The sequence below is a fragment of the Phyllobates terribilis genome, unplaced genomic scaffold, assembly GCF_046119375.1.
Source record: "Phyllobates terribilis strain yellow unplaced genomic scaffold, ASM4611937v1 Scaffold_8__6_contigs__length_399053987, whole genome shotgun sequence".
In the NCBI taxonomy this organism is placed as follows: Eukaryota; Metazoa; Chordata; class Amphibia; order Anura; family Dendrobatidae; genus Phyllobates; species Phyllobates terribilis.
In genome coordinates, this window is record NW_027362768.1 from 204,192,226 (window position 1) to 204,216,372 (window position 24,147).

The 24,147-nt window shown below is 50.7% G+C and overlaps 1 protein-coding gene across 3 annotated transcripts in view; it reads right to left on the minus strand.

The window, feature by feature from the left end:
* Window positions 1–1,217: 1,217 nt before the first annotated feature.
* LOC141157138 (vitamin D3 hydroxylase-associated protein-like) overlaps window positions 1,218–24,147 on the minus strand; it is a 320,295-nt gene continuing 297,365 nt past the window's right edge. For 2 of the 3 annotated variants that reach the window (XM_073644036.1, XM_073644038.1), the window contains exons 13-15: window positions 6,131–6,239; window positions 1,539–1,684; window positions 1,219–1,420 (exon numbers count right to left, since the gene is read on the minus strand). In XM_073644036.1, coding sequence (XP_073500137.1) covers window positions 1,295–1,420; window positions 1,539–1,684; window positions 6,131–6,239 — 381 coding nt within the window. In that variant the 3' untranslated portion in view covers window positions 1,219–1,294. Of the gene's footprint in view, window positions 1,421–1,538; window positions 1,685–6,130; window positions 6,240–24,147 lie in introns of all 3 variants that reach the window. The other variant, XM_073644039.1, reaches the window with a different exon arrangement.

A 24,147-nucleotide genomic window follows, 5' to 3' on the forward strand; every position in this document is an offset into this window, starting at 1 on the left:
GATGCCCCACCCTGTATAATGGATGCCCCGCCTTCTATAGATACCCCGCCCTGTATATTGGATGCCCCTCCCTCTATAGATGCCCCGCCCTGTACATTGGATGCCCCTCCCTCTATAGATGCCCCACCCTGTATAATGGATGCCCCGCCCTCTATAGATGCCCCGCCCTGTATATTGGATGCCCCTCCCTCTATAGATGCCCCGCCCTGTATATTGGATGCCCCTCCCTCTATAGATGCCCCGTCCTGTACATTGGATGCCCCTCCCTCTATAGATGCCCCACCCTGTATAATGGATGCCCCGCCCTCTCTAGATGTCCTACCCTGTATAATGGATGCCCCACCCTCTATAGATGCCCCGCCCTGTATATTGGATGCCCCTCCCTCTATAGATGCCCCGCCCTGTATATTGGATGCCCCTCCCTCTATAGATGCCCCGCCCTGTATATTGGATGGCCCTCCCTCTATAGATGCCCCGCCCTGTACATTGGATGCCCCGCCCTCTATAGATGCCCCGCCTTGTATATTGGATGCCCCTCCCTCTATAGATGCCCCGCCCTGTACATTGGATGCCCCGCCCTCTATAGATGCCCCACCCTGTATAATGGATGCCCTGCCCTCTATAGATGCCCCGTCCTGTATATTGGATGCCCCTCCCTCTATAGATGCCCCACCCTGTATATTGGATGCCCCTCCCTCTATAGATGCCCCGCCCTGTACATTGGATGCCTCTCCCTCTATAGATGCCCCACCCTGTATAATGGATGCCCCGCCCTCTATAGATGCCCCGCCCTGTATATTGGATGCCCCTCCCTCTATAGATGCCCCGCCCTGTATATTGGATGCCCCTCCCTCTATAGATGCCCCGCCCTATACATTGGATGCCCCTCCCTCTATAGATGCCCCACCCTGTATAATGGATGCCCCGCCCTCTATAGATGCCCCGCCCTGTATATTGGATGCCCCTCCCTCTATAGATGCCCCGCCCTGTATATTGGATGCCCCTCCCTCTATAGATGCCCCACCCTGTACATTGGATGCCCCTCCCTCTATAGATGCCCCACCCTGTATAATGGATGCCCCGCCCTCTCTAGATGTCCTACCCTGTATAATGGATGCCCCTCCCTCTATAGATGCCCCGCCCTGTATATTGGATGCCCCTCCCTCTATAGATGCCCCGCCCTGTATATTGGATGCCCCTCCCTCTATAGATGCCCCACCCTGTATGTTGGATGCCCCTCCCTCTATAGATGCCCGCCCTCTCTAAATGATCAGATCGCTCATGCAGTCATCCATTACTTGTCGCTGCGGCCTCGGGTCACAGTCTCCACTTCCTTCATGAGGCGCAGGCACTGTTCTTCCTGCCAGGGTAAGGCCACACACTGCACCCCGACAGGCAGTCCCTCCCCGCCTTCCATGCCCTGAAACAGACAATGAATAGTTACTGCAGTGATTGTAGCTGATCCATGATTCTCCACCAAGGCGGCTCGTCTCTGACCTCCACACGACAGATCACCCCATCACTGGTGAGGTACAAACCTTAATAACCTCTTTGTCCCATGGGTCGTTATAATACCCCTTATAATGCTTTAACTCTTCCTCATCCTCGGCCGTCACGGTGGTCACAGGGAGGACCCCGGCAGGAAAGTTCAGGACGTTGAAGAGCATGGTGAACCCGAAGCCAGCTGTAAAAGAGTAAGAATCCCAACTGTCATTGTGCACCGGTCATAGTGGCTCCTTCCACATGTTACCCAGGTACAGGGAGAACAAGGGACAAAGGGCGTCAATCACAACACTGAAAAGGGAAAACCAAAACAGTAGGGTGATGCACAAGTGACTTTATCTGACCCTGGACATCATAGAGCCGCATGGCGCCCCAGGGCCAGCCACCACTTTCTGTGACCACTTCACCACCTGGCTACTTCACTTCCTTTCTGCTGACATCCCCACTATCATCATGGGCGACTTCAACAGCCCCATTGACACTTCCCTCTCAGCTGTCTCTAAGCTTCTTTCCCTCACTTCCTCCTTCAGCCTTACTCAATGGTCTTCAGTAGCCACTTACAAAGATGGCCACACACTGGACCTCATCTTCACCCGCCTCTGTTCCCTGTCTAACCTCTCTAACTCACCTCTCCCTCTTTCTGACCACAACCTACTTACATTCTCTCCCTTCTCCTCTCCAGGTCCACATTCCCCACTCCACAAACTTGCATACCCTCGCAGAAATCTCAAACACCTTGTCCTACACTCTCTCTCTGAATCCCTCCTCCCTCTTACAGACATTAGTTCCTTACATGATGCAGATGTTGCTGCCACTTTATACAACACCACAACAGCTGCAGCTCTCGATGCGGTCGCCCCCTCACACATACCAAGGCTCGCACAATCAACAGGCAACCCTGGCACACCAGCCTAACTAAAGAACTGCGACCGGCCTCCAGGGTTGCTGAACGTAGATGGAAAAGGTCCCACTCCAATCGCATTCAAACAGTCCCTCACTACCTTCAAGTCCACACTCACTGCAGCAAAACAAACCTACTTCTCATCTCTCATATCCTCCCTGTCTCACAACCCCAAACAACTGTTCAGTACTTTCAATTCTCTCTCAAATCTTTGGCCTACCGCCCCCACATGCCCTATAAGAGGAGGGAATATATAACAGATAATCAATTGGAAATACCCATTTATTTAGAACACAATATGCTCAGATATCCAATCTCTTATGTAACCAGACTGTTCGCTTCCTCACGTTAATATTTCCAAAGCAGCAGAATAGGGTCAATGGTTAACTGCAAACATATAGCCCAAAATACTCCAAGATTAATAGATACTTCTACCATCTGAATGATGTGAACTAGCCGTACCACCAGTGAGCTCAGATACACAAGGTGGTAGACTCCTCATGCATCCACCAGCATTTTCCATACATTAAATAGATGGTGTTAGTGTTCTGTACATGGATATCTGAGCATATCGTGTTCTAAATAAATGGGTATTTCCAATTGATTATCTGTTATATATTCCCTCCTCTTATAGGGCACAATAGGGTCAGTAGAGTAAGCCATCATAGAGCGGGGACACCATCTGTGTCCAAGAGGGTGCTAACCTCCGCTGACAGGCAGGGACTGTTATAGGTAATATACTAGGGTGATGTCCCCGTGTTCATGTATACACATTAATATCTGCCTCTTCTACTATTAGGATTTGAATATTTGTTTTGTTTTTGGGATGTATATCTTCTTTGAATCTACTTTTTAATAAATATACTAATAAAGATTTTTTAAATTGTGTATAATCTGTGAGATTGTTTTCCCCTCATGCTTCAAACATGCCTCGATCACAGCCATCCTAAACAAGCCCTCCCTTGACCCATCCTCTCTGGCAAGTTATCGCCCCATATCACTTCTCCCCTATGTCTCAAAACTACTGGAACAACACGTCCACTCTGAGCTGTCCTCCCACCTCTCCTCCTGCTCCCTCTTTGACCGCCTACAATCTGGTTTCTGACCGCACCATTCTACTGAAACTGCCCTGACTAAAGTCACCAACGACCTACTAACCGCCAAATCCAAGCGACACTACTCTGTCCTCCTCCTCCTGGACCCGTCCTCCCTCCTCCTCCTCCTCCTGGACCTATCATCTGCCTTTGACACAGTGGACCATTCCCTCCTACTACAGACTCTCTCATCTCTCGGCATCACAGACTTGGCCCTATCCTGGATCTCCTCATACCTAACAGACCGGACATTCAGCGTCTCCCACTCATACACCACCTCCTCATCTCGCCCCCTATCTGTCGGTGTCCCCCAAGGCTCAGTCCTAGGACCGCTGCTCTTTTCCATCTACACCTTCGTCCTGGGACAGCTCATAGAGTCTCACGGCTTTCATTATCCCCTCTATGCTGATGACACACAGATCTACCTCTCTGGACCCGATATCACATCCTTACTAACCAGAATCCCACAATGTCTATCCACCATCTCATCCTTCTTCTCTGCCAGATTTCTAAAACTTAACATGCATAAAACAGAATTCATCATCTTTCCGCCATCTCACTCACCCACCCCAACTGACCTATCTATCAATGTCAATGGCTGCCCACTCTCCCCAGTCCCGCAAGCTCGCTGCCTTGGAGTAACCCTGGACTCTGACCTCTCCTTTAAACCACATATCCAAGCCCTTTCCACTTCCTGCCGACTCCAACTCAAGAATATCTCCCGGATCTTCACATTCCTCAACCATGAATCTGCAAAAACCCTATTGCATGCCCTCATCATCTCCCACCTTGACTACTGCAACCTCCTGCTCTGTGGCCTCCCTTCTAACACTCTTGCACCCCTCCAATCTATCCTAAAGTCTGCTGCCCGACCAATCCACCTGTCCCCCCGCTATTCCCCGGCCTCTCCTCTCTGTCAATCTCTTCACTGGCTCCGCATTACCCAGAGACTCCAGTTCAAAACCCTAACCATGACATACAAAGCCATCCACAACCTGTCTCCTCCATATATCTCTGACCTAGTCTCCCGTTACATACACGCACGCAACCTCCGATCCTCACAAGATCTCCTTCTCTACTCCCCTCTTATCTCCTCCTCCCAAAATCGCATACAAGATTTCTCCCGTGCATCCCCCCTACTCTGGAACTCTGTACCCCAACACATCAGACTCTCACCTACCACGGAAGCCTTCAAAAAGGAACCTGAAGACCTACCTCTTCCGACAAGAATACAACCTGCAGTAACCACCGCTCCACCATACTGCTACACGACCAGCTCTGCCCTCACCTACTGTATCCTCACCCATCCCCTGTAGATTGTGAGCCCTCGCAGGCAGGGTCCTCGCTCCACCATACCGCTGCACGACCAGCTCTACCCTCACCTACTGTATCCTCACCAATCCCTTGTAGACTGTGAGCCCTCGGGGGCAGGGTCCTCGCTGCTCCATACCGCTGCACGACCAGCTCTACCCTCACCTACTGTATCCTCACCCATCCCTTGTAGACTGTGAGCCCTCGCGGGCACGGTCCTCGCTCCACCATACCGCTGCACGACCAGCTCTACCCTCACCTACTGTATCCTCACCCATCCCCTGTAGACTGTGAGCCCTCGCGGGAAGGGTCCTCGCTCCACCATACCGCTGCACGACCAGCTGTACCCTCACCTACTGTATCCTCACCCATCCCCTGTAGACTGTGACCCCTCGCGGGCAGGGTCCTCGCTCCACCATACCGCTGCACGACCAGCTGTACCCTCACCTACTGTATCCTCACCCATCCCCTGTAGACTGTGAGCCCTCGCGGGCAGGGTCCTCGCTCCACCATACCGCTGTACGACCAGCTCTACCCTCACCTACTGTATCCTCACCCATCCCTTGTAGACTGTGAGCCCTCGCGGGCAGGGTCCTCGCTCCACCATACCGCTGTACGATCAACTGTACCCTCACCTACTGTATTCTCACCCATCCCCTGTAGACTGTGAGCCCTCGCGGGCAGGGTCCTCGCTCCACCATACCGCTGCACGACCAGTTCTACCCTCACCTACTGTATCCTCACCCATCCCCTGTAGACTGTGAGCCCTTGCGGGCAGGGTCCTCGCTCCACCATACCGCTGCACGACCAGCTCTACCCTCACCTACTGTATCCTCACCCATCTCCTGTAGACTGTGAGCCCTCGCGGGCAGGGTCCTCGCTCCACCATACCGCTGCACGACCAGCTCTACCCTCACCTACTGTATCCTCACCCATCTCCTGTAGACTGTGAGCCCTCGCGGGCAGGGTCCTCGCTCCACCATACCGCTGCACGACCAGTTCTACCCTAACCTACTGTATCCTCACCCATCCCCTGTAGATTGTGAGCCCTCGCGGGCAGGGTCCTCGCTCCACCATACCGCTGCACGACCAGCTCTACCCTCACCTACTGTATCCTCACCCATCCCCTGTAGACTGTGAGCCCTCGCGGGCAGGGTCTTCGCTCCTCCTGGACCAATCGCTGACTTGTATTGTTCAAGATTATTGTAATTGTTTTTTATTATATATACTCCTTTCACATGTAAAGCGCCATGGAATAAATGGAGCTATAATAATAATAATGGCGCCACAAACAGTAAACCAGAGGAACACACAGTTTTACCAAACAGTTTTCCAGGATGTCCGATATTGAAGGCGGGCCCGAGCATGGGGCAGAGCAGAGCATCCAGGCCAAGGTTCCTCCATTCCTTCATGTAATCACAGCGATATTCCTGTAATGAGAAATTGATGCCATTAATATCAGGAAGAAATACGACTGAGGACAATGGGCAAGAAACCGAAACCCAAAGAAACGAGAAGGTGAACAGATTCTTATTACATATCTGAAGACAAATTGTGGAAAAACAGATATAAGAGAAAAATATATATGTCATGTAATAAGTGCTCCACGATCAATGGTAAAATACCAAGAAAGACGCCAACCACGGCCTATATGACATCATTACATTCCCTAGACACAAGGAGACATCAGTCGAGGAAGGTCTCTTCTCTGGTCAGTAGTTGTGTATGGAGGATGTAATGAGGTCAAGGCCTCTTCTCTGGTCAGTAGTTGTGTATGGAGGATGTAATGAGGTCACGGTCGGCCTCTTCTCTGGTCAGTAGTTGTGTATGGAGGATGTAATGAGGTCACGGTCGGCCTCTTCTCTGGTCAGTAGTTGTGTATGGAGGATGTAATGAGGTCACGGTCGGTCTCTTCTCTGGTCAGTAGTTGTGTATGGAGGATGTAATGAGGTCAGGGTCGGCCTCTTCTCTGGTCAGTAGTTGTGTATGGAGGATGTAATGAGGTCACGGTCGGCCTCTTCTCTGGTCAGTAGTTGTGTATGGGGGATGTAATGAGGTCACAGTCGGTCTCTTCTCTGGTCAGTAGTTGTGTATGGAGGATGTAATGAGGTCAGGGTCGGCCTCTTCTCTGGTCAGTAGTTGTGTATGGAGGATGTAATGAGGTCAGGGTCGGCCTCTTCTCTGGTCAGTAGTTGTGTATGGAGGATGTAATGAGGTCACGGCCTCTTCTCTGGTCAGTAGTTGTGTAAGGGGAATGTAATGAGGTCACGGCCTCTTCTCTGGTCAGTAGTTGTGTATGGAGGATGTAATGAGGTCACGGTCGGCCTCTTCTCTGGTCAGTAGTTGTGTATGGAGGATGTAATGAGGTCACAGTCGGTCTCTTCTCTCATCAGTAGTTGTGTATGGAGGATGTAATGAGGTCACGGCCTCTTCTCTGGTCAGTAGTTGTGTATGGGGGATGTAATGAGGTCAAGGCCTCTTCTCTGGTCAGTAGTTGTGTATGGAGGATGTAATGAGGTCACGGTCGGCCTCTTCTCTGGTCAGTAGTTGTGTATGGAGGATGTAATGAGGTCACGGTCGGCCTCTTCTCTGGTCAGTAGTTGTGTATGGAGGATGTAATGAGGTCACGGTCGGTCTCTTCTCTGGTCAGTAGTTGTGTATGGAGGATGTAATGAGGTCAGGGTCGGCCTCTTCTCTGGTCAGTAGTTGTGTATGGAGGATGTAATGAGGTCACGGTCGGCCTCTTCTCTGGTCAGTAGTTGTGTATGGGGGATGTAATGAGGTCACAGTCGGTCTCTTCTCTGGTCAGTAGTTGTGTATGGAGGATGTAATGAGGTCAGGGTCGGCCTCTTCTCTGGTCAGTAGTTGTGTATGGAGGATGTAATGAGGTCACGGTCGGCCTCTACTCTGGTCAGTATTTGTGTATGGGGGATGTAATGAGGTCACGGTCGGCCTCTTCTCTGGTCAGTAGTTGTGTATGGAGGATGTAATGAGGTCACGGTCGGCCTCTTCTCTGGTCAGTAGTTGTGTATGGAGGAAGTAATGAGGTCACGGTCGGCCTCTTATCTGGTCAGTAGTTGTGTATGGGGGATGTAATGAGGTCACGGTCAGCCTCTTCTCTGGTCAGTAGTTGTGTATGGAGGATGTAATGAGGTCACGGTCGGCCTCTTCTCTGGTCAGTAGTTGTGTATGGGGGATGTAATGAGGTCACGGTCGGCCTCCTCTCTGGTCAGTAGTTGTGTATGGAGGATGTAATGAGGTCACGGTCGGCCTCTTCTCTAGTCAGTAGTTGTGTATGGAGGATGTAATGAGGTCACGGTCGGCCTCTTATCTGGTCAGTAGTTGTGTATGGGGGATGTAATGAGGTCACGGTCAGCCTCTTCTCTGGTCAGTAGTTGTGTATGGAGGATGTAATGAGGTCACGGTCGGCCTCTTCTCTGGTCAGTAGTTGTGTATGGGGGATGTAATGAGGTCACGGTCGGCCTCCTCTCTGGTCAGTAGTTGTGTATGGAGGATGTAATGAGGTCACGGTCGGCCTCTTCTCTAGTCAGTAGTTGTGTATGGAGGATGTAATGAGGTCACGGCCTCTTCTCTGGTCAGTAGTTGTGTATGGAGGATGTAATGAGGTCACGGTCGGCCTCTTCTCTGGTTAGTAGTTGTGTATGGGGGATGTAATGAGGTCACGGTCGGCCTCTTCTCTGGTCAGTAGTTGTGTATGGGGGATGTAATGAGGTCACGGTCGGCTTCTTCTCTGGTCAGTAGTTGTGTATGGGGGATGTAATGAGGACACGGTCGGCCTCTTCTCTGGTCAGTAGTTGTGTATGGAGGATGTAATGAGGTCACAGTCGGCCTCTTCTCTGGTCAGTAGTTGTGTATGGAGGATGTAATGAGGTCACGGTCGGCCTCTTCTCTGGTCAGTAGTTGTGTATGGAGAATGTAATGAGGTCAGGGTCGGCTTCTTCTCTGGTCAGTAGTTGTGTATGGAGGATGTAATGAGGTCACGGTCGGCCTCTTCTCTGGTCAGTAGTTGTGTATGGAGGATGTAATGAGGTCACGGTCGGTCTCTTCTCTGGTCAGTAGTTGTGTATGGAGGATGTAATGAGGTCACGGTCGGTCTCTTCTCTGGTCAGTAGTTGTGTATGGAGGATGTAATGAGGTCACGGTCGGCCTCTTCTCTGGTCAGTAGTTGTGTATGGAGAATGTAATGAGGTCAGGGTCGGCTTCTTCTCTGGTCAGTAGTTGTGTATGGAGGATGTAATGAGGTCACGGTCGGTCTCTTCTCTGGTCAGTAGTTGTGTATGGAGGATGTAATGAGGTCACGGTCGGTCTCTTCTCTGGTCAGTAGTTGTGTATGGAGGATGTAATGAGGTCACGGTCGGTCTCTTCTCTGGTCAGTAGTTGTGTATGGAGGATGTAATGAGGTCACGGTCGGCCTCTTCTCTGGTCAGTAGTTGTGTATAGGGGATGTAATGAGGTCACGGTCGGCCTCTTCTCTGCTCAGTAGTTGTGTATGGAGGATGTAATGAGGTCAGGGTCGCCTCTTCTCTGGTCAGTAGTTGTGTATGGGGGATGTAATGAGGTCACGGTCGGCCTCTTCTCTGGTCAGTAGTTGTGTATGGAGGATGTAATGAGGTCACGGTCGGCCTCTTCTCTGGTCAGTAGTTGTGTATGGGGGATGTAATGAGGTCACAGTCGGCCTCTTCTCTGGTCAGTAGTTGTGTATGGAGGATGTAATGAGGTCACGGTCGGCCTCTTCTCTGGTCAGTAGTTGTGTATGGAGGATGTAATGAGGTCACGGTCGGCCTCTTCTCTGGTCAGTAGTTGTGTATGGAGGATGTAATGAGGTCACGGCTTCTTCTCTGGTCAGTAGTTGTGTATGGAGGATGTAATGAGGTCACGGTCGGCCTCTTCTCTGGTCAGTAGTTGTGTATGGAGGATGTAATGAGGTCACGGTCGGCCTCTTCTCTGGTCAGTAGTTCTGTATGGGGGATGTAATGAGGTCACGGTCGGCCTCTTCTCTGGTCAGTAGTTGTGTATGGAGGATGTAATGAGGTCACGGTCGGTCTCTTCTCTGGTCAGTAGTTGTGTATGGAGGATGTAATGAGGTCACGGTCGGCCTCTTCTCTGGTCAGTAGTTGTGTATGGAGGATGTAATGAGGTCACAGTCGGTCTCTTCTCTGGTCAGTAGTTGTGTATGGAGGATGTAATGAGGTCACGGTCGGTCTCTTCTCTGGTCGATAGTTGTGTATGGAGGATGTAATGAGGTCACGGTCGGCCTCTTCTCTGGTCAGTAGTTGTGTATGGAGGATGTAATGAGGTCCCGGTCGGTCTCTTCTCTGGTCAGTAGTTGTGTATGGAGGATGTAATGAGGTCACGGTCGGCCTCTTCTCTGGTCAGTAGTTGTGTATGGAGGATGTAATGAGGTCACGGTCGGTCTCTTCTCTGGTCAGTAGTTGTGTATGGAGGATGTAATGAGGTCACGGTCGGTCTCTTCTCTGGTCAGTAGTTGTGTATGGAGGATGTAATGAGGTCACGGTCGGTCTCTTTTCTGGTCAGTAGTTGTGTATGGAGAATGTAATGAGGTCAGGGTCGGCTTCTTCTCTGGTCAGTAGTTGTGTATGGAGGATGTAATGAGGTCACGGTCGGCCTCTTCTCTGGTCAGTAGTTGTGTATGGAGGATGTAATGAGGTCACGGTCGGCCTCTTCTCTGGTCAGTAGTTGTGTATGGAGGATGTAATGAGGTCACGGTCGGCCTCTTCTCTGGTCAGTAGTTGTGTATGGAGGATGTAATGAAGTCACGGTCGGCTTCTTCTCTGGTCAGTAGTTGTGTATGGAGGATGTAATGAGGTCACGGTCAGTCTATTTTCTGGTCAGTAGTTGTGTATGGAGGATGTAATGAGGTCACGGTCGGCCTCTTCTCTGGTCAGTAGTTCTGTATGGAGGATGTAATGAGGTCACGGTCGGCCTCTTCTCTGGTCAGTAGTTGTGTATGGAGGATGTAATGAGGTCACGGTCGGCCTCTTCTCTGGTCGGTAGTTGTGTATGGAGGATGTAATGAGGTCACGGCCTCTTCTCTGCTCAGTAGTTGTGTATGGAGGATGTAATGAGGTCACGGTCGGCCTCTTCTCTGCTCAGTAGTTGTGTATGGAGGATGTAATGAGGTCACGGTCGGTCTCTTCTCTGGTCAGTAGTTGTGTATGGAGGATGTAATGAGGTCACGGTCAGCCTTTTCTCTGGTCAGTAGTTGTGTATGGGGGATGTAATGAGGTCACGGTCGGCCTCTTATCTGGTCAGATGTTGTGTATGGAGGATGTAATGAGGTCACGGTCGGCCTCTTCTCTGGTCAGTAGTTGTGTATGGAGGAAGTAATGAGGTCACGGTCGGCCTCTTCTCTGGTCAGTAGTTGTGTATGGAGGATGTAATGAGGTCATGGTCGGTCTCTTCTCTGGTCAGTAGTTGTGTATGGAGGATGTAATGAGGTCACGGTCGGCCTCTTCTCTGGTCAGTAGTTGTGTATGGAGGATGTAGTGAGGTCACAGTCGGCCTCTTCTCTGGTCAGTAGTTGTGTATGGGGGATGTAATGAGGTCACGGTCGGCCTCTTCTCTGGTCGGTAGTTGTGTATGGGGGATGTAATGAGGTCACAGTCGGCCTCTTCTCTGGTCAGTAGTTGTGTATGGAGGATGTAATGAGGTCACGGTCGGCCTCTTCTCTGGTCAGTAGTTGTGTATGGGGGATGTAATGAGGTCACGGTCGGCTCCTTCTCTGGTCAGTAGTTGTGTATGGAGGATGTAATGAGGTCACGGTCGGCCTCTTCTCTGGTCAGTAGTTGTGTATGGGGGATGTAATGAGGTCACGGTCGGCCTCTTCTCTGGTCAGTAGTTGTGTATGGGGGATGTAATGAGGTCACGGTCGGCCTCTTCTCTGGTCAGTAGTTGTGTATGGGGGATGTAATGAGGTCACGGTCGGCTCCTTCTCTGGTCAGTAGTTGTGTATGGAGGATGTAATGAGGTCACGGTCGGCCTCTTCTCTGGTCAGTAGTTGTGTATGGAGGATGTAATGAGGTCACGGTCGGCCTCTTCTCTGGTCAGTAGTTGTGTATGGAGGATGTAGTGAGGTCACAGTCGGCCTCTTCTCTGGTCAGTAGTTGTGTATGGAGGATGTAGTGAGGTCACGGTCGGCCTCTTCTCTGGTCAGTAGTTGTGTATGGAGGATGTAATAAGGTCACGGTCGGTCTCTTCTCTGGTCAGTAGTTGTGTATGGAGGATGTAATGAGGTCACGGTCGGCCTCTTCTCTGGTCAGTAGTTGTGTATGGAGGATGTAATGAGGTCACGGTCGGCTCCTTCTCTGGTCAGTAGTTGTGTATGGAGGATGTAATGAGGTCACGGTCGGCCTCTTCTCTGGTCAGTAGTTGTGTATGGAGGATGTAATGAGGTCACGGTCGGCCTCTTCTCTGGTCAGTAGTTGTGTATGGAGGATGTAGTGAGGTCACAGTCGGCCTCTTCTCTGGTCAGTAGTTGTGTATGGGGGATGTAATGAGGTCACGGTCGGCTTCTTCTCTGGTCGGTAGTTGTGTATGGGGGATGTAATGAGGTCACAGTCGGCCTCTTCTCTGGTCAGTAGTTGTGTATGGAGGATGTAATGAGGTCAGAGTCGGCCTCTTCTCTGGTCAGTAGTTGTGTATGGAGGATGTAATGAGGTCACGGTCGGCCTCTTCTCTGGTCAGTAGTTGTGTATGGAGGATGTAATGAGGTCACGGTCGGCCTCTTCTCTGGTCAGTAGTTGTGTATGGAGGATGTAATGAGGTCACAGTCGGCCTTTTCTCTGGTCAGTAGTTGTGTATGGGGGATGTAATGAGGTCACGGTCGGTGTCTCTTCTCTGGTCAGTAGTTGTGTATGGAGGATGTAATGAGGTCACGGTCGGTCTCTTCTCTGGTCAGTAGTTGTGTATGGAGGATGTAATAAGGTCAGGGTCGGCCTCTTCTCTGGTCAGTAGTTGTGTATGGAGGATGTAATAAGGTCAGGGTCGGCTTCTTCTCTGGTCAGTAGTTGTGTATGGAGGATGTAATGAGGTCACGGCCTCTTCTCTGGTCAGTAGTTGTGTATGGGGGATGTAATGAGGTCACGGTCGCCCTCTTCTCTGGTCAGTAGTTGTGTATGGAGGATGTAATGAGGTCACGGTCGGCCTCTTCTCTGCTCAGTAGTTGTGTATGGAGGAAGTAATGAGGTCACGGTCGGCCTCTTCTCTGGTCAGTAGTTGTGTATGGAGGATGTAATGAGGTCACGGTCAGCCTCTTCTCTGGTCAGTAGTTGTGTATGGAGGATGTAATGAGGTCACGGTCGGCCTCTTCTCTGGTCGGTAGTTGTGTATGGAGGATGTAATGAGGTCACGGTCGGCCTCTTCTCTGGTCAGTAGTTGTGTATGGAGGATGTAATGAGGTCACGGTCGGCCTCTTCTCTGGTCAGATGTTGTGTATGGAGGATGTAATGAGGTCACGGTCGGCCTCTTCTCTGGTCAGTAGTTGTGTATGGAGGATGTAATGAGGTCACGGTCGGCTTCTTCTCTGGTCAGTAGTTGTGTATGGAGGATGTAATGAGGTCACGGTCGGCCTCTTCTCTGGTCGGTAGTTGTGTATGGAGGATGTAATGAGGTCACGGTCGGCCTCTTCTCTGGTCAGTAGTTGTGTATGGAGGATGTAATGAGGTCACGGTCGGTCTCTTCTCTGGTCAGTAGTTGTGTATGGAGAATGTAATGAGGTCACGGTCGGCCTCTTCTCTGGTCAGTAGTTGTGTATGGAGGATGTAATGAGGTGACGGTCGGCCTCTTCTCTGGTCGGTAGTTGTGTATGGAGGATGTAATGAGGTCACGGTCGGCCTCTTCTCTGGTCAGTAGTTGTGTATGGAGGATGTAATGAGGTCACGGTCAGCCTCTTCTCTGGTCAGTAGTTGTGTATGGGGGATGTAATGAGGTCACGGTCGGCCTCTTATCTGGTCAGATGTTGTGTATGGAGGATGTAATGAGGTCACGGTCGGCCTCTTCTCTGGTCAGTAGTTGTGTATGAAGGATGTAATGAGGTCACGGTCGGCCTCTTCTCTGGTCAGTAGTTGTGAATGGAGGATGTAATGAGGTCACGGTCGGTCTCTTCTCTGGTCAGTAGTTGTGTATGGAGGATGTAATGAGGTCACGGTCGGCCTCTTCTCTGGTCAGTAGTTGTGTATGGAGGATGTAGTGAGGTCACAGTCGGCCTCTTGTCTGGTCAGTAGTTGTGTATGGAGGATGTAATGAGGTCACGGTCGGTCTCTTCTCTGGTCAGTAGTTGTGTATGGGGGATGTAATGAGGTCACGGTCGGCCTCTTCTCTGGTCGGTAGTTGTGTATGGGGGATGTAATGAGGTCACAGTCGGCCTCTTCTCTGGTCAGTAGTTGTGTATGGAGGATGTAATGAGGTCACGGTCGGCCTCTTCTCTGGTCAGTAGTTGTGTATGGAGGATGTAATGAGGTCACGGTCGGTATCTTATCTGGTCAGTAGTTGTGTATGGAGGATGTAATGAGGTCACGGTCGGCCTCTTCTCTGGTCAGTAGTTGTGTATGGAGGATGTAATGAGGTCACAGTCGGTCTCTTCTCTGGTCAGTAGCTGTGTATGGAGGATGTAATGAGGTCACGGTCGGCCTCTTCTCTGGTCAGTAGTTGTGTATGGAGGATGTAGTGAGGTCACAGTCGGCCTCTTCTCTGGTCAGTAGTTGTGTATGGGGGATGTAATGAGGTCACGGTCGGCTTCTTCTCTGGTCGGTAGTTGTGTATGGGGGATGTAATGAGGTCACAGTCGGCCTCTTCTCTGGTCAGTAGTTGTGTATGGAGGATGTAATGAGGTCAGAGTCGGCCTCTTCTCTGGTCAGTAGTTGTGTATGGAGGATGTAATGAGGTCACGGTCGGCCTCTTCTCTGGTCAGTAGTTGTGTATGGAGGATGTAATGAGGTCACGGTCGGCCTCTTCTCTGGTCAGTAGTTGTGTATGGAGGATGTAATGAGGTCACGGTCGGCCTTTTCTCTGGTCAGTAGTTGTGTATGGGGGATGTAATGAGGTCACGGTCGGTCTCTTCTCTGGTCAGTAGTTGTGTATGGAGGATGTAATGAGGTCACGGTCGGTCTCTTCTCTGGTCAGTAGTTGTGTATGGAGGATGTAATAAGGTCAGGGTCGGCCTCTTCTCTGGTCAGTAGTTGTGTATGGAGGATGTAATGAGGTCAGGGTCGGCTTCTTCTCTGGTCAGTAGTTGTGTATGGAGGATGTAATGAGGTCACGGCCTCTTCTCTGGTCAGTAGTTGTGTATGGGGGATGTAATGAGGTCACGGTCGCCCTCTTCTCTGGTCAGTAGTTGTGTATGGAGGATGTAATGAGGTCACGGTCGGCCTCTTCTCTGGTCAGTAGTTGTGTATGGAGGATGTAATGAGGTCACGGTCGGCCTCTTCTCTGGTCAGTAGTTGTGTATGGAGGATGTAATGAGGTCACGGTCGGCCTCTTCTCTGGTCAGTAGTTGTGTATGGAGGATGTAATGAGGTCACGGTCAGCCTCTTCTCTGGTCAGTAGTTGTGTATGGAGGATGTAATGAGGTCACGGTCGGTCTCTTCTCTGGTCAGTAGTTGTGTATGGAGGAAGTAATGAGGTCACGGTCGGCTTCTTCTCTGGTCAGTAGTTGTGTATGGAGGATGTAATGAGGTCACGGTCGGCCTCTTCTCTGGTCAGTAGTTGTGTATGGAGGATGTAATGAGGTCACGGTCGGCCTCTTCTCTGGTCAGTAGTTGTGTATGGAGGATGTAATGAGGTCACGGTCGGCCTCTTCTCTGGTCAGTAGTTGTGTATGGAGGATGTAATGAGGTCACGGTCAGCCTCTTCTCTGGTCAGTAGTTGTGTATGGAGGATGTAATGAGGTCACGGTCGGTCTCTTCTCTGGTCAGTAGTTGTGTATGGAGGAAGTAATGAGGTCACGGTCGCCCTCTTCTCTGGTCAGTAGTTGTGTATGGAGGATGTAATGAGGTCACGGTCGGCCTTTTCTCTGGTCAGTAGTTGTGTATGGAGGAAGTAATGAGGTCACGGTCGCCCTCTTCTCTGGTCAGTAGTTGTGTATGGAGGATGTAATGAGGTCACGGTCGGCCTCTTCTCTGCTCAGTAGTTGTGTATGGGGGATGTAATGAGGTCACGGTCGGCCTCTTATCTGGTCAGATGTTGTGTATGGAGGAAGTAATGAGGTCACGGTCGGCCTCTTCTCTGGTCAGTAGTTGTGTATGGAGGAAGTAATGAGGTCACGGTCGGCCTCTTCTCTGGTCAGTAGTTGTGTATGGAGGATGTAATGAGGTCACGGTCAGCCTCTTCTCTGGTCAGTAGTTGTGTATGGAGGATGTAATGAGGTCACAGTCGGCCTCTTCTCTGGTCGGTAGTTGTGTATGGAGGATGTAATGAGGTCACGGTCGGCCTCTTCTCTGGTCAGTAGTTGTGTATGGAGGATGTAGTGAGGTCACGGTCGGCCTCTTATCTGGTCAGATGTTGTGTATGGAGGATGTAATGAGGTCACGGTCGGCCTCTTCTCTGGTCAGTAGTTGTGTATGGAGGAAGTAATGAGGTCACGGTCGGCCTCTTCTCTGGTCAGTAGTTGTGTATGGAGGATGTAATGAGGTCACGGTCGGTCTCTTCTCTGGTCAGTAGTTGTGTATGGAGGATGTAATGAGGTCACGGTCGGCCTCTTCTCTGGTCAGTAGTTGTGTATGGAGGATGTAGTGAGGTCACAGTCGGCCTCTTCTCTGGTCAGTAGTTGTGTATGGGGGATGTAATGAGGTCACGGTCGGCCTCTTCTGTGGTCGGTAGTTGTGTATGGGGGATGTAATGAGGTCACAGTCGGCCTCTTCTCTGGTCAGTAGTTGTGTATGGAGGATGTAATGAGGTCACGGTCGGTCTCTTCTCTGGTCAGTAGTTGTGTATGGAGGATGTAATGAGGTCACGGTCGGTCTCTTCTCTGGTCAGTAGTTGTGTATGGAGGATGTAATGAGGTCACGGTCGGCCTCTTCTCTGGTCAGTAGTTGTGTATGGAGGATGTAATGAGGTCACGGTCGGCCTCTTCTCTGGTCAGTAGTTGTGTATGGAGGATGTAGTGAGGTCACAGTCGGCCTCTTCTCTGGTCAGTAGTTGTGTATGGGGGATGTAATGAGGTCACGGTCGGCCTTTTCTCTGGTCAGTAGTTGTGTATGGAGGATGTAATGAGGTCACGGTCGGTCTCTTCTCTGGTCAGTAGTTGTGTATGGAGGATGTAATAAGGTCAGGGTCGGCCTCTTCTCTGGTCAGTAGTTGTGTATGGAGGATGTAATAAGGTCAGGGTCGGCTTCTTCTCTGGTCAGTAGTTGTGTATGGAGGATGTAATGAGGTCACGGCCTCTTCTCTGGTCAGTAGTTGTGTATGGGGGATGTAATGAGGTCACGGTCGCCCTCTTCTCTGGTCAGTAGTTGTGTATGGAGGATGTAATGAGGTCACGGTCGGCCTCTTCTCTGCTCAGTAGTTGTGTATGGAGGATGTAATGAGGTCACGGTCGGCCTCTTCTCTGGTCAGTAGTTGTGTATGGAGGATGTAATGAGGTCACGGTCGGCCTCTTCTCTGGTCAGTAGTTGTGTATGGAGGAAGTAATGAGGTCACGGTCGCCCTCTTCTCTGGTCAGTAGTTGTGTATGGAGGATGTAATGAGGTCACGGTCGGCCTCTTCTCTGGTCAGTAGTTGTGTATGGAGGATGTAATGAGGTCACGGTCGGCCTCTTCTCTGGTCAGTAGTTGTGTATGGAGGATGTAATGAGGTCACGGTCGGCCTCTTCTCTGGTCAGTAGTTGTGTATGGAGGATGTAATGAGGTCACGGTCGGCCTCTTCTCTGGTCAGTAGTTGTGTATGGAGGATGTAATGAGGTCACGGTCAGCCTCTTCTCTGGTCAGTAGTTGTGTATGGAGGATGTAATGAGGTCACGGTCGGTCTCTTCTCTGGTCAGTAGTTGTGTATGGAGGAAGTAATGCGGTCACGGTCGCCCTCTTCTCTGGTCAGTAGTTGTGTATGGAGGATGTAATGAGGTCACGGTCGGCCTTTTCTCTGGTCAGTAGTTGTGTATGGAGGAAGTAATGAGGTCACGGTCGCCCTCTTCTCTGGTCAGTAGTTGTGTATGGGGGATGTAATGAGGTCACGGCCTCTTCTCTGGTCAGTAGTTGTGTATGGAGGATGTAATGAGGTCACGGTCGGCCTCTTCTCTGCTCAGTAGTTGTGTATGGGGGATGTAATGAGGTCACGGTCGGCCTCTTATCTGGTCAGATGTTGTGTATGGAGGATGTAATGAGGTCACGGTCGGCCTCTTCTCTGGTCAGTAGTTGTGTATGGAGGAAGTAATGAGGTCACGGTCGGCCTCTTCTCTGGTCAGTAGTTGTGTATGGAGGATGTAATGAGGTCACGGTCAGCCTCTTCTCTGGTCAGTAGTTGTGTATGGAGGATGTAATGAGGTCACAGTCGGCCTCTTCTCTGGTCGGTAGTTGTGTATGGAGGATGTAATGAGGTCACGGTCGGCCTCTTCTCTGGTCAGTAGTTGTGTATGGAGGATGTAGTGAGGTCACGGTCGGCCTCTTATCTGGTCAGATGTTGTGTATGGAGGATGTAATGAGGTCACGGTCGGCCTCTTCTCTGGTCAGTAGTTGTGTATGGAGGAAGTAATGAGGTCACGGTCGGCCTCTTCTCTGGTCAGTAGTTGTGTATGGAGGATGTAATGAGGTCACGGTCGGTCTCTTCTCTGGTCAGTAGTTGTGTATGGAGGATGTAATGAGGTCACGGTCGGCCTCTTCTCTGGTCAGTAGTTGTGTATGGAGGATGTAGTGAGGTCACAGTCGGCCTCTTCTCTGGTCAGTAGTTGTGTATGGGGGATGTAATGAGGTCACGGTCGGCCTCTTCTGTGGTCGGTAGTTGTGTATGGGGGATGTAATGAGGTCACAGTCGGCCTCTTCTCTGGTCAGTAGTTGTGTATGGAGGATGTAATGAGGTCACGGTCGGTCTCTTCTCTGGTCAGTAGTTGTGTATGGAGGATGTAATGAGGTCACGGTCGGTCTCTTCTCTGGTCAGTAGTTGTGTATGGAGGATGTAATGAGGTCACGGTCGGCCTCTTCTCTGGTCAGTAGTTGTGTATGGAGGATGTAGTGAGGTCACAGTCGGCCTCTTCTCTGGTCAGTAGTTGTGTATGGGGGATGTAATGAGGTCACGGTCGGCTTCTTCTCTGGTCGGTAGTTGTGTATGGGGGATGTAATGAGGTCACAGTCGGCCTCTTCTCTGGTCAGTAGTTGTGTATGGAGGATGTAATGAGGTCAGAGTCGGCCTCTTCTCTGGTCAGTAGTTGTGTATGGAGAATGTAATGAGGTCACGGTCGGCCTCTTCTCTGGTCAGTAGTTGTGTATGGAGGATGTAATGAGGTCACGGTCGGCCTCTTCTCTGGTCAGTAGTTGTGTATGGAGGATGTAATGAGGTCACGGTCGGCCTTTTCTCTGGTCAGTAGTTGTGTATGGAGGATGTAATGAGGTCACGGTCGGCCTTTTCTCTGGTCAGTAGTTGTGTATGGAGGATGTAATGAGGTCACAGTCGGTCTCTTCTCTGGTCAGTAGTTGTGTATGGAGGATGTAATGAGGTCACGGTCGGTCTCTTCTCTGGTCAGTAGTTGTGTATGGAGGATGTAATGAGGTCACGGTCGGCCTCTTCTCTGGTCAGTAGTTGTGTATGGAGGATGTAATGAGGTCACGGTCGGCCCCTTCTCTGGTCAGTAGTTGTGTATGGGGGATGTAATGAGGTCACGGTCGGCCTCTTCTCTGGTCAGTAGTTGTGTATGGAGGATGTAATGAGGTCACGGTCGGTCTCTTCTCTGGTCAGTAGTTGTGTATGGAGGATGTAATGAGGTCACGGTCGGTCTCTTCTCTGGTCAGTAGTTGTGTATGGAGGATGTAATGAGGTCACGGTCGGCCTCTTCTCTGGTCAGTAGTTGTGTATGGAGGATGTAATGAGGTCACAGTCGGCCTCTTCTCTGGTCAGTAGTTGTGTATGGAGGATGTAATGAGGTCACGGTCGGTCTCTTCTCTGGTCAGTAGTTGTGTATGGAGGATGTAATGAGGTCACGGTCGGCCTCTTCTCTGGTCAGTAGTTGTGTATGGAGGATGTAATGAGGTCACGGTCGGTCTCTTCTCTGGTCAGTAGTTGTGTATGGAGGATGTAATGAGGTCACGGTCGGTCTCTTCTCTGGTCAGTAGTTGTGTATGGAAGATGTAATGAGGTCACGGTCGGCCTCTTCTCTGGTCAGTAGTTGTGTATGGAGGATGTAATGAGGTCACGGTCGGCCTCTTCTCTGGTCAGTAGTTGTGTATGGGGGATGTAATGAGGTCACGGTCGGCTTCTTCTCTGGTCGGTAGTTGTGTATGGGGGATGTAATGAGGTCACAGTCGGCCTCTTCTCTGGTCAGTAGTTGTGTATGGAGGATGTAATGAGGTCAGAGTCGGCCTCTTCTCTGGTCAGTAGTTGTGTATGGAGGATGTAATGAGGTCACGGTCGGCCTCTTCTCTGGTCAGTAGTTGTGTATGGAGGATGTAATGAGGTCACGGTCGGCCTCTTCTCTGGTCAGTAGTTGTGTATGGAGGATGTAATGAGGTCACGGTCGGCCTTTTCTCTGGTCAGTAGTTGTGTATGGGGGATGTAATGAGGTCACGGTCGGTCTCTTCTCTGGTCAGTAGTTGTGTATGGAGGATGTAATGAGGTCACGGTCGGTCTCTTCTCTGGTCAGTAGTTGTGTATGGAGGATGTAATAAGGTCAGGGTCGGCCTCTTCTCTGGTCAGTAGTTGTGTATGGAGGATGTAATGAGGTCAGGGTCGGCTTCTTCTCTGGTCAGTAGTTGTGTATGGAGGATGTAATGAGGTCACGGCCTCTTCTCTGGTCAGTAGTTGTGTATGGGGGATGTAATGAGGTCACGGTCGCCCTCTTCTCTGGTCAGTAGTTGTGTATGGAGGATGTAATGAGGTCACGGTCGGCCTCTTCTCTGCTCAGTAGTTGTGTATGGAGGAAGTAATGAGGTCACGGTCGCCCTCTTCTCTGGTCAGTAGTTGTGTATGGAGGATGTAATGAGGTCACGGTCGGCCTCTTCTCTGGTCAGTAGTTGTGTATGGAGGATGTAATGAGGTCACGGTCGGCCTCTTCTCTGGTCAGTAGTTGTGTATGGAGGATGTAATGAGGTCACGGTCGGCCTCTTCTCTGGTCAGTAGTTGTGTATGGAGGATGTAATGAGGTCACGGTCGGCCTCTTCTCTGGTCAGTAGTTGTGTATGGAGGATGTAATGAGGTCACGGTCAGCCTCTTCTCTGGTCAGTAGTTGTGTATGGAGGATGTAATGAGGTCACGGTCGGTCTCTTCTCTGGTCAGTAGTTGTGTATGGAGGAAGTAATGAGGTCACGGTCGCCCTCTTCTCTGGTCAGTAGTTGTGTATGGAGGATGTAATGAGGTCACGGTCGGCCTTTTCTCTGGTCAGTAGTTGTGTATGGAGGAAGTAATGAGGTCACGGTCGCCCTCTTCTCTGGTCAGTAGTTGTGTATGGAGGATGTAATGAGGTCACGGTCGGCCTCTTCTCTGCTCAGTAGTTGTGTATGGGGGATGTAATGAGGTCACGGTCGGCCTCTTATCTGGTCAGATGTTGTGTATGGAGGATGTAATGAGGTCACGGTCGGCCTCTTCTCTGGTCAGTAGTTGTGTATGGAGGAAGTAATGAGGTCACGGTCGGCCTCTTCTCTGGTCAGTAGTTGTGTATGGAGGATGTAATGAGGTCACGGTCAGCCTCTTCTCTGGTCAGTAGTTGTGTATGGAGGATGTAATGAGGTCACGGTCGGTCTCTTCTCTGGTCAGTAGTTGTGTATGGAGGATGTAATGAGGTCACGGTCGGCCTCTTCTCTGGTCAGTAGTTGTGTATGGAGGATGTAGTGAGGTCACGGTCGGCCTCTTATCTGGTCAGATGTTGTGTATGGAGGATGTAATGAGGTCACGGTCGGCCTCTTCTCTGGTCAGTAGTTGTGTATGGAGGAAGTAATGAGGTCACGGTCGGCCTCTTCTCTGGTCAGTAGTTGTGTATGGAGGATGTAATGAGGTCACGGTCGGTCTCTTCTCTGGTCAGTAGTTGTGTATGGAGGATGTAATGAGGTCACGGTCGGCCTCTTCTCTGGTCAGTAGTTGTGTATGGAGGATGTAGTGAGGTCACAGTCGGCCTCTTCTCTGGTCAGTAGTTGTGTATGGGGGATGTAATGAGGTCACGGTCGGCCTCTTCTGTGGTCGGTAGTTGTGTATGGGGGATGGAATGAGGTCACAGTCGGCCTCTTCTCTGGTCAGTAGTTGTGTATGGAGGATGTAATGAGGTCACGGTCGGTCTCTTCTCTGGTCAGTAGTTGTGTATGGAGGATGTAATGAGGTCACGGTCGGTCTCTTCTCTGGTCAGTAGTTGTGTATGGAGGATGTAATGAGGTCACGGTCGGCCTCTTCTCTGGTCAGTAGTTGTGTATGGAGGATGTAGTGAGGTCACAGTCGGCCTCTTCTCTGGTCAGTAGTTGTGTATGGGGGATGTAATGAGGTCACGGTCGGCCTCTTCTCTGGTCAGTAGTTGTGTATGGAGGATGTAATGAGGTCACGGTCGGCCTCTTCTCTGGTCAGTAGTTGTGTATGGGGGATGTAATGAGGTCACGGTCGGTCTCTTCTCTGGTCAGTAGTTGTGTATGGAGGATGTAATGAGGTCACGGTCGGTCTCTTCTCTGGTCAGTAGTTGTGTATGGAGGATGTAATAAGGTCAGGGTCGGCCTCTTCTCTGGTCAGTAGTTGTGTATGGAGGATGTAATAAGGTCAGGGTCGGCTTCTTCTCTGGTCAGTAGTTGTGTATGGAGGATGTAATGAGGTCACGGCCTCTTCTCTGGTCAGTAGTTGTGTATGGGGGATGTAATGAGGTCACGGTCGCCCTCTTTTCTGGTCAGTAGTTGTGTATGGAGGATGTAATGAGGTCACGGTCGGCCTCTTCTCTGCTCAGTAGTTGTGTATGGAGGAAGTAATGAGGTCACGGTCGCCCTCTTCTCTGGTCAGTAGTTGTGTATGGAGGATGTAATGAGGTCACGGTCGGCCTCTTCTCTGGTCAGTAGTTGTGTATGGAGGATGTAATGAGGTCACGGTCGGCCTCTTCTCTGGTCAGTAGTTGTGTATGGAGGATGTAATGAGGTCACGGTCGGCCTCTTCTCTGGTCAGTAGTTGTGTATGGAGGATGTAATGAGGTCACGGTCGGCCTCTTCTCTGGTCAGTAGTTGTGTATGGAGGATGTAATGAGGTCACGGTCAGCCTCTTCTCTGGTCAGTAGTTGTGTATGGAGGATGTAATGAGGTCACGGTCGGTCTCTTCTCTGGTCAGTAGTTGTGTATGGAGGAAGTAATGAGGTCACGGTCGCCCTCTTCTCTGGTCAGTAGTTGTGTATGGAGGATGTAATGAGGTCACGGTCGGCCTTTTCTCTGGTCAGTAGTTGTGTATGGAGGAAGTAATGAGGTCACGGTCGCCCTCTTCTCTGGTCAGTAGTTGTGTATGGAGGATGTAATGAGGTCACGGTCGGCCTCTTCTCTGCTCAGTAGTTGTGTATGGGGGATGTAATGAGGTCACGGTCGGCCTCTTATCTGGTCAGATGTTGTGTATGGAGGATGTAATGAGGTCACGGTCGGCCTCTTCTCTGGTCAGTAGTTGTGTATGGAGGAAGTAATGAGGTCACGGTCGGCCTCTTCTCTGGTCAGTAGTTGTGTATGGAGGATGTAATGAGGTCACGGTCAGCCTCTTCTCTGGTCAGTAGTTGTGTATGGAGGATGTAATGAGGTCACAGTCGGCCTCTTCTCTGGTCGGTAGTTGTGTATGGAGGATGTAATGAGGTCACGGTCGGCCTCTTCTCTGGTCAGTAGTTGTGTATGGAGGATGTAGTGAGGTCACGGTCGGCCTCTTATCTGGTCAGATGTTGTGTATGGAGGATGTAATGAGGTCACGGTCGGCCTCTTCTCTGGTCAGTAGTTGTGTATGGAGGAAGTAATGAGGTCACGGTCGGCCTCTTCTCTGGTCAGTAGTTGTGTATGGAGGATGTAATGAGGTCACGGTCGGTCTCTTCTCTGGTCAGTAGTTGTGTATGGAGGATGTAATGAGGTCACGGTCGGCCTCTTCTCTGGTCAGTAGTTGTGTATGGAGGATGTAGTGAGGTCACAGTCGGCCTCTTCTCTGGTCAGTAGTTGTGTATGGGGGATGTAATGAGGT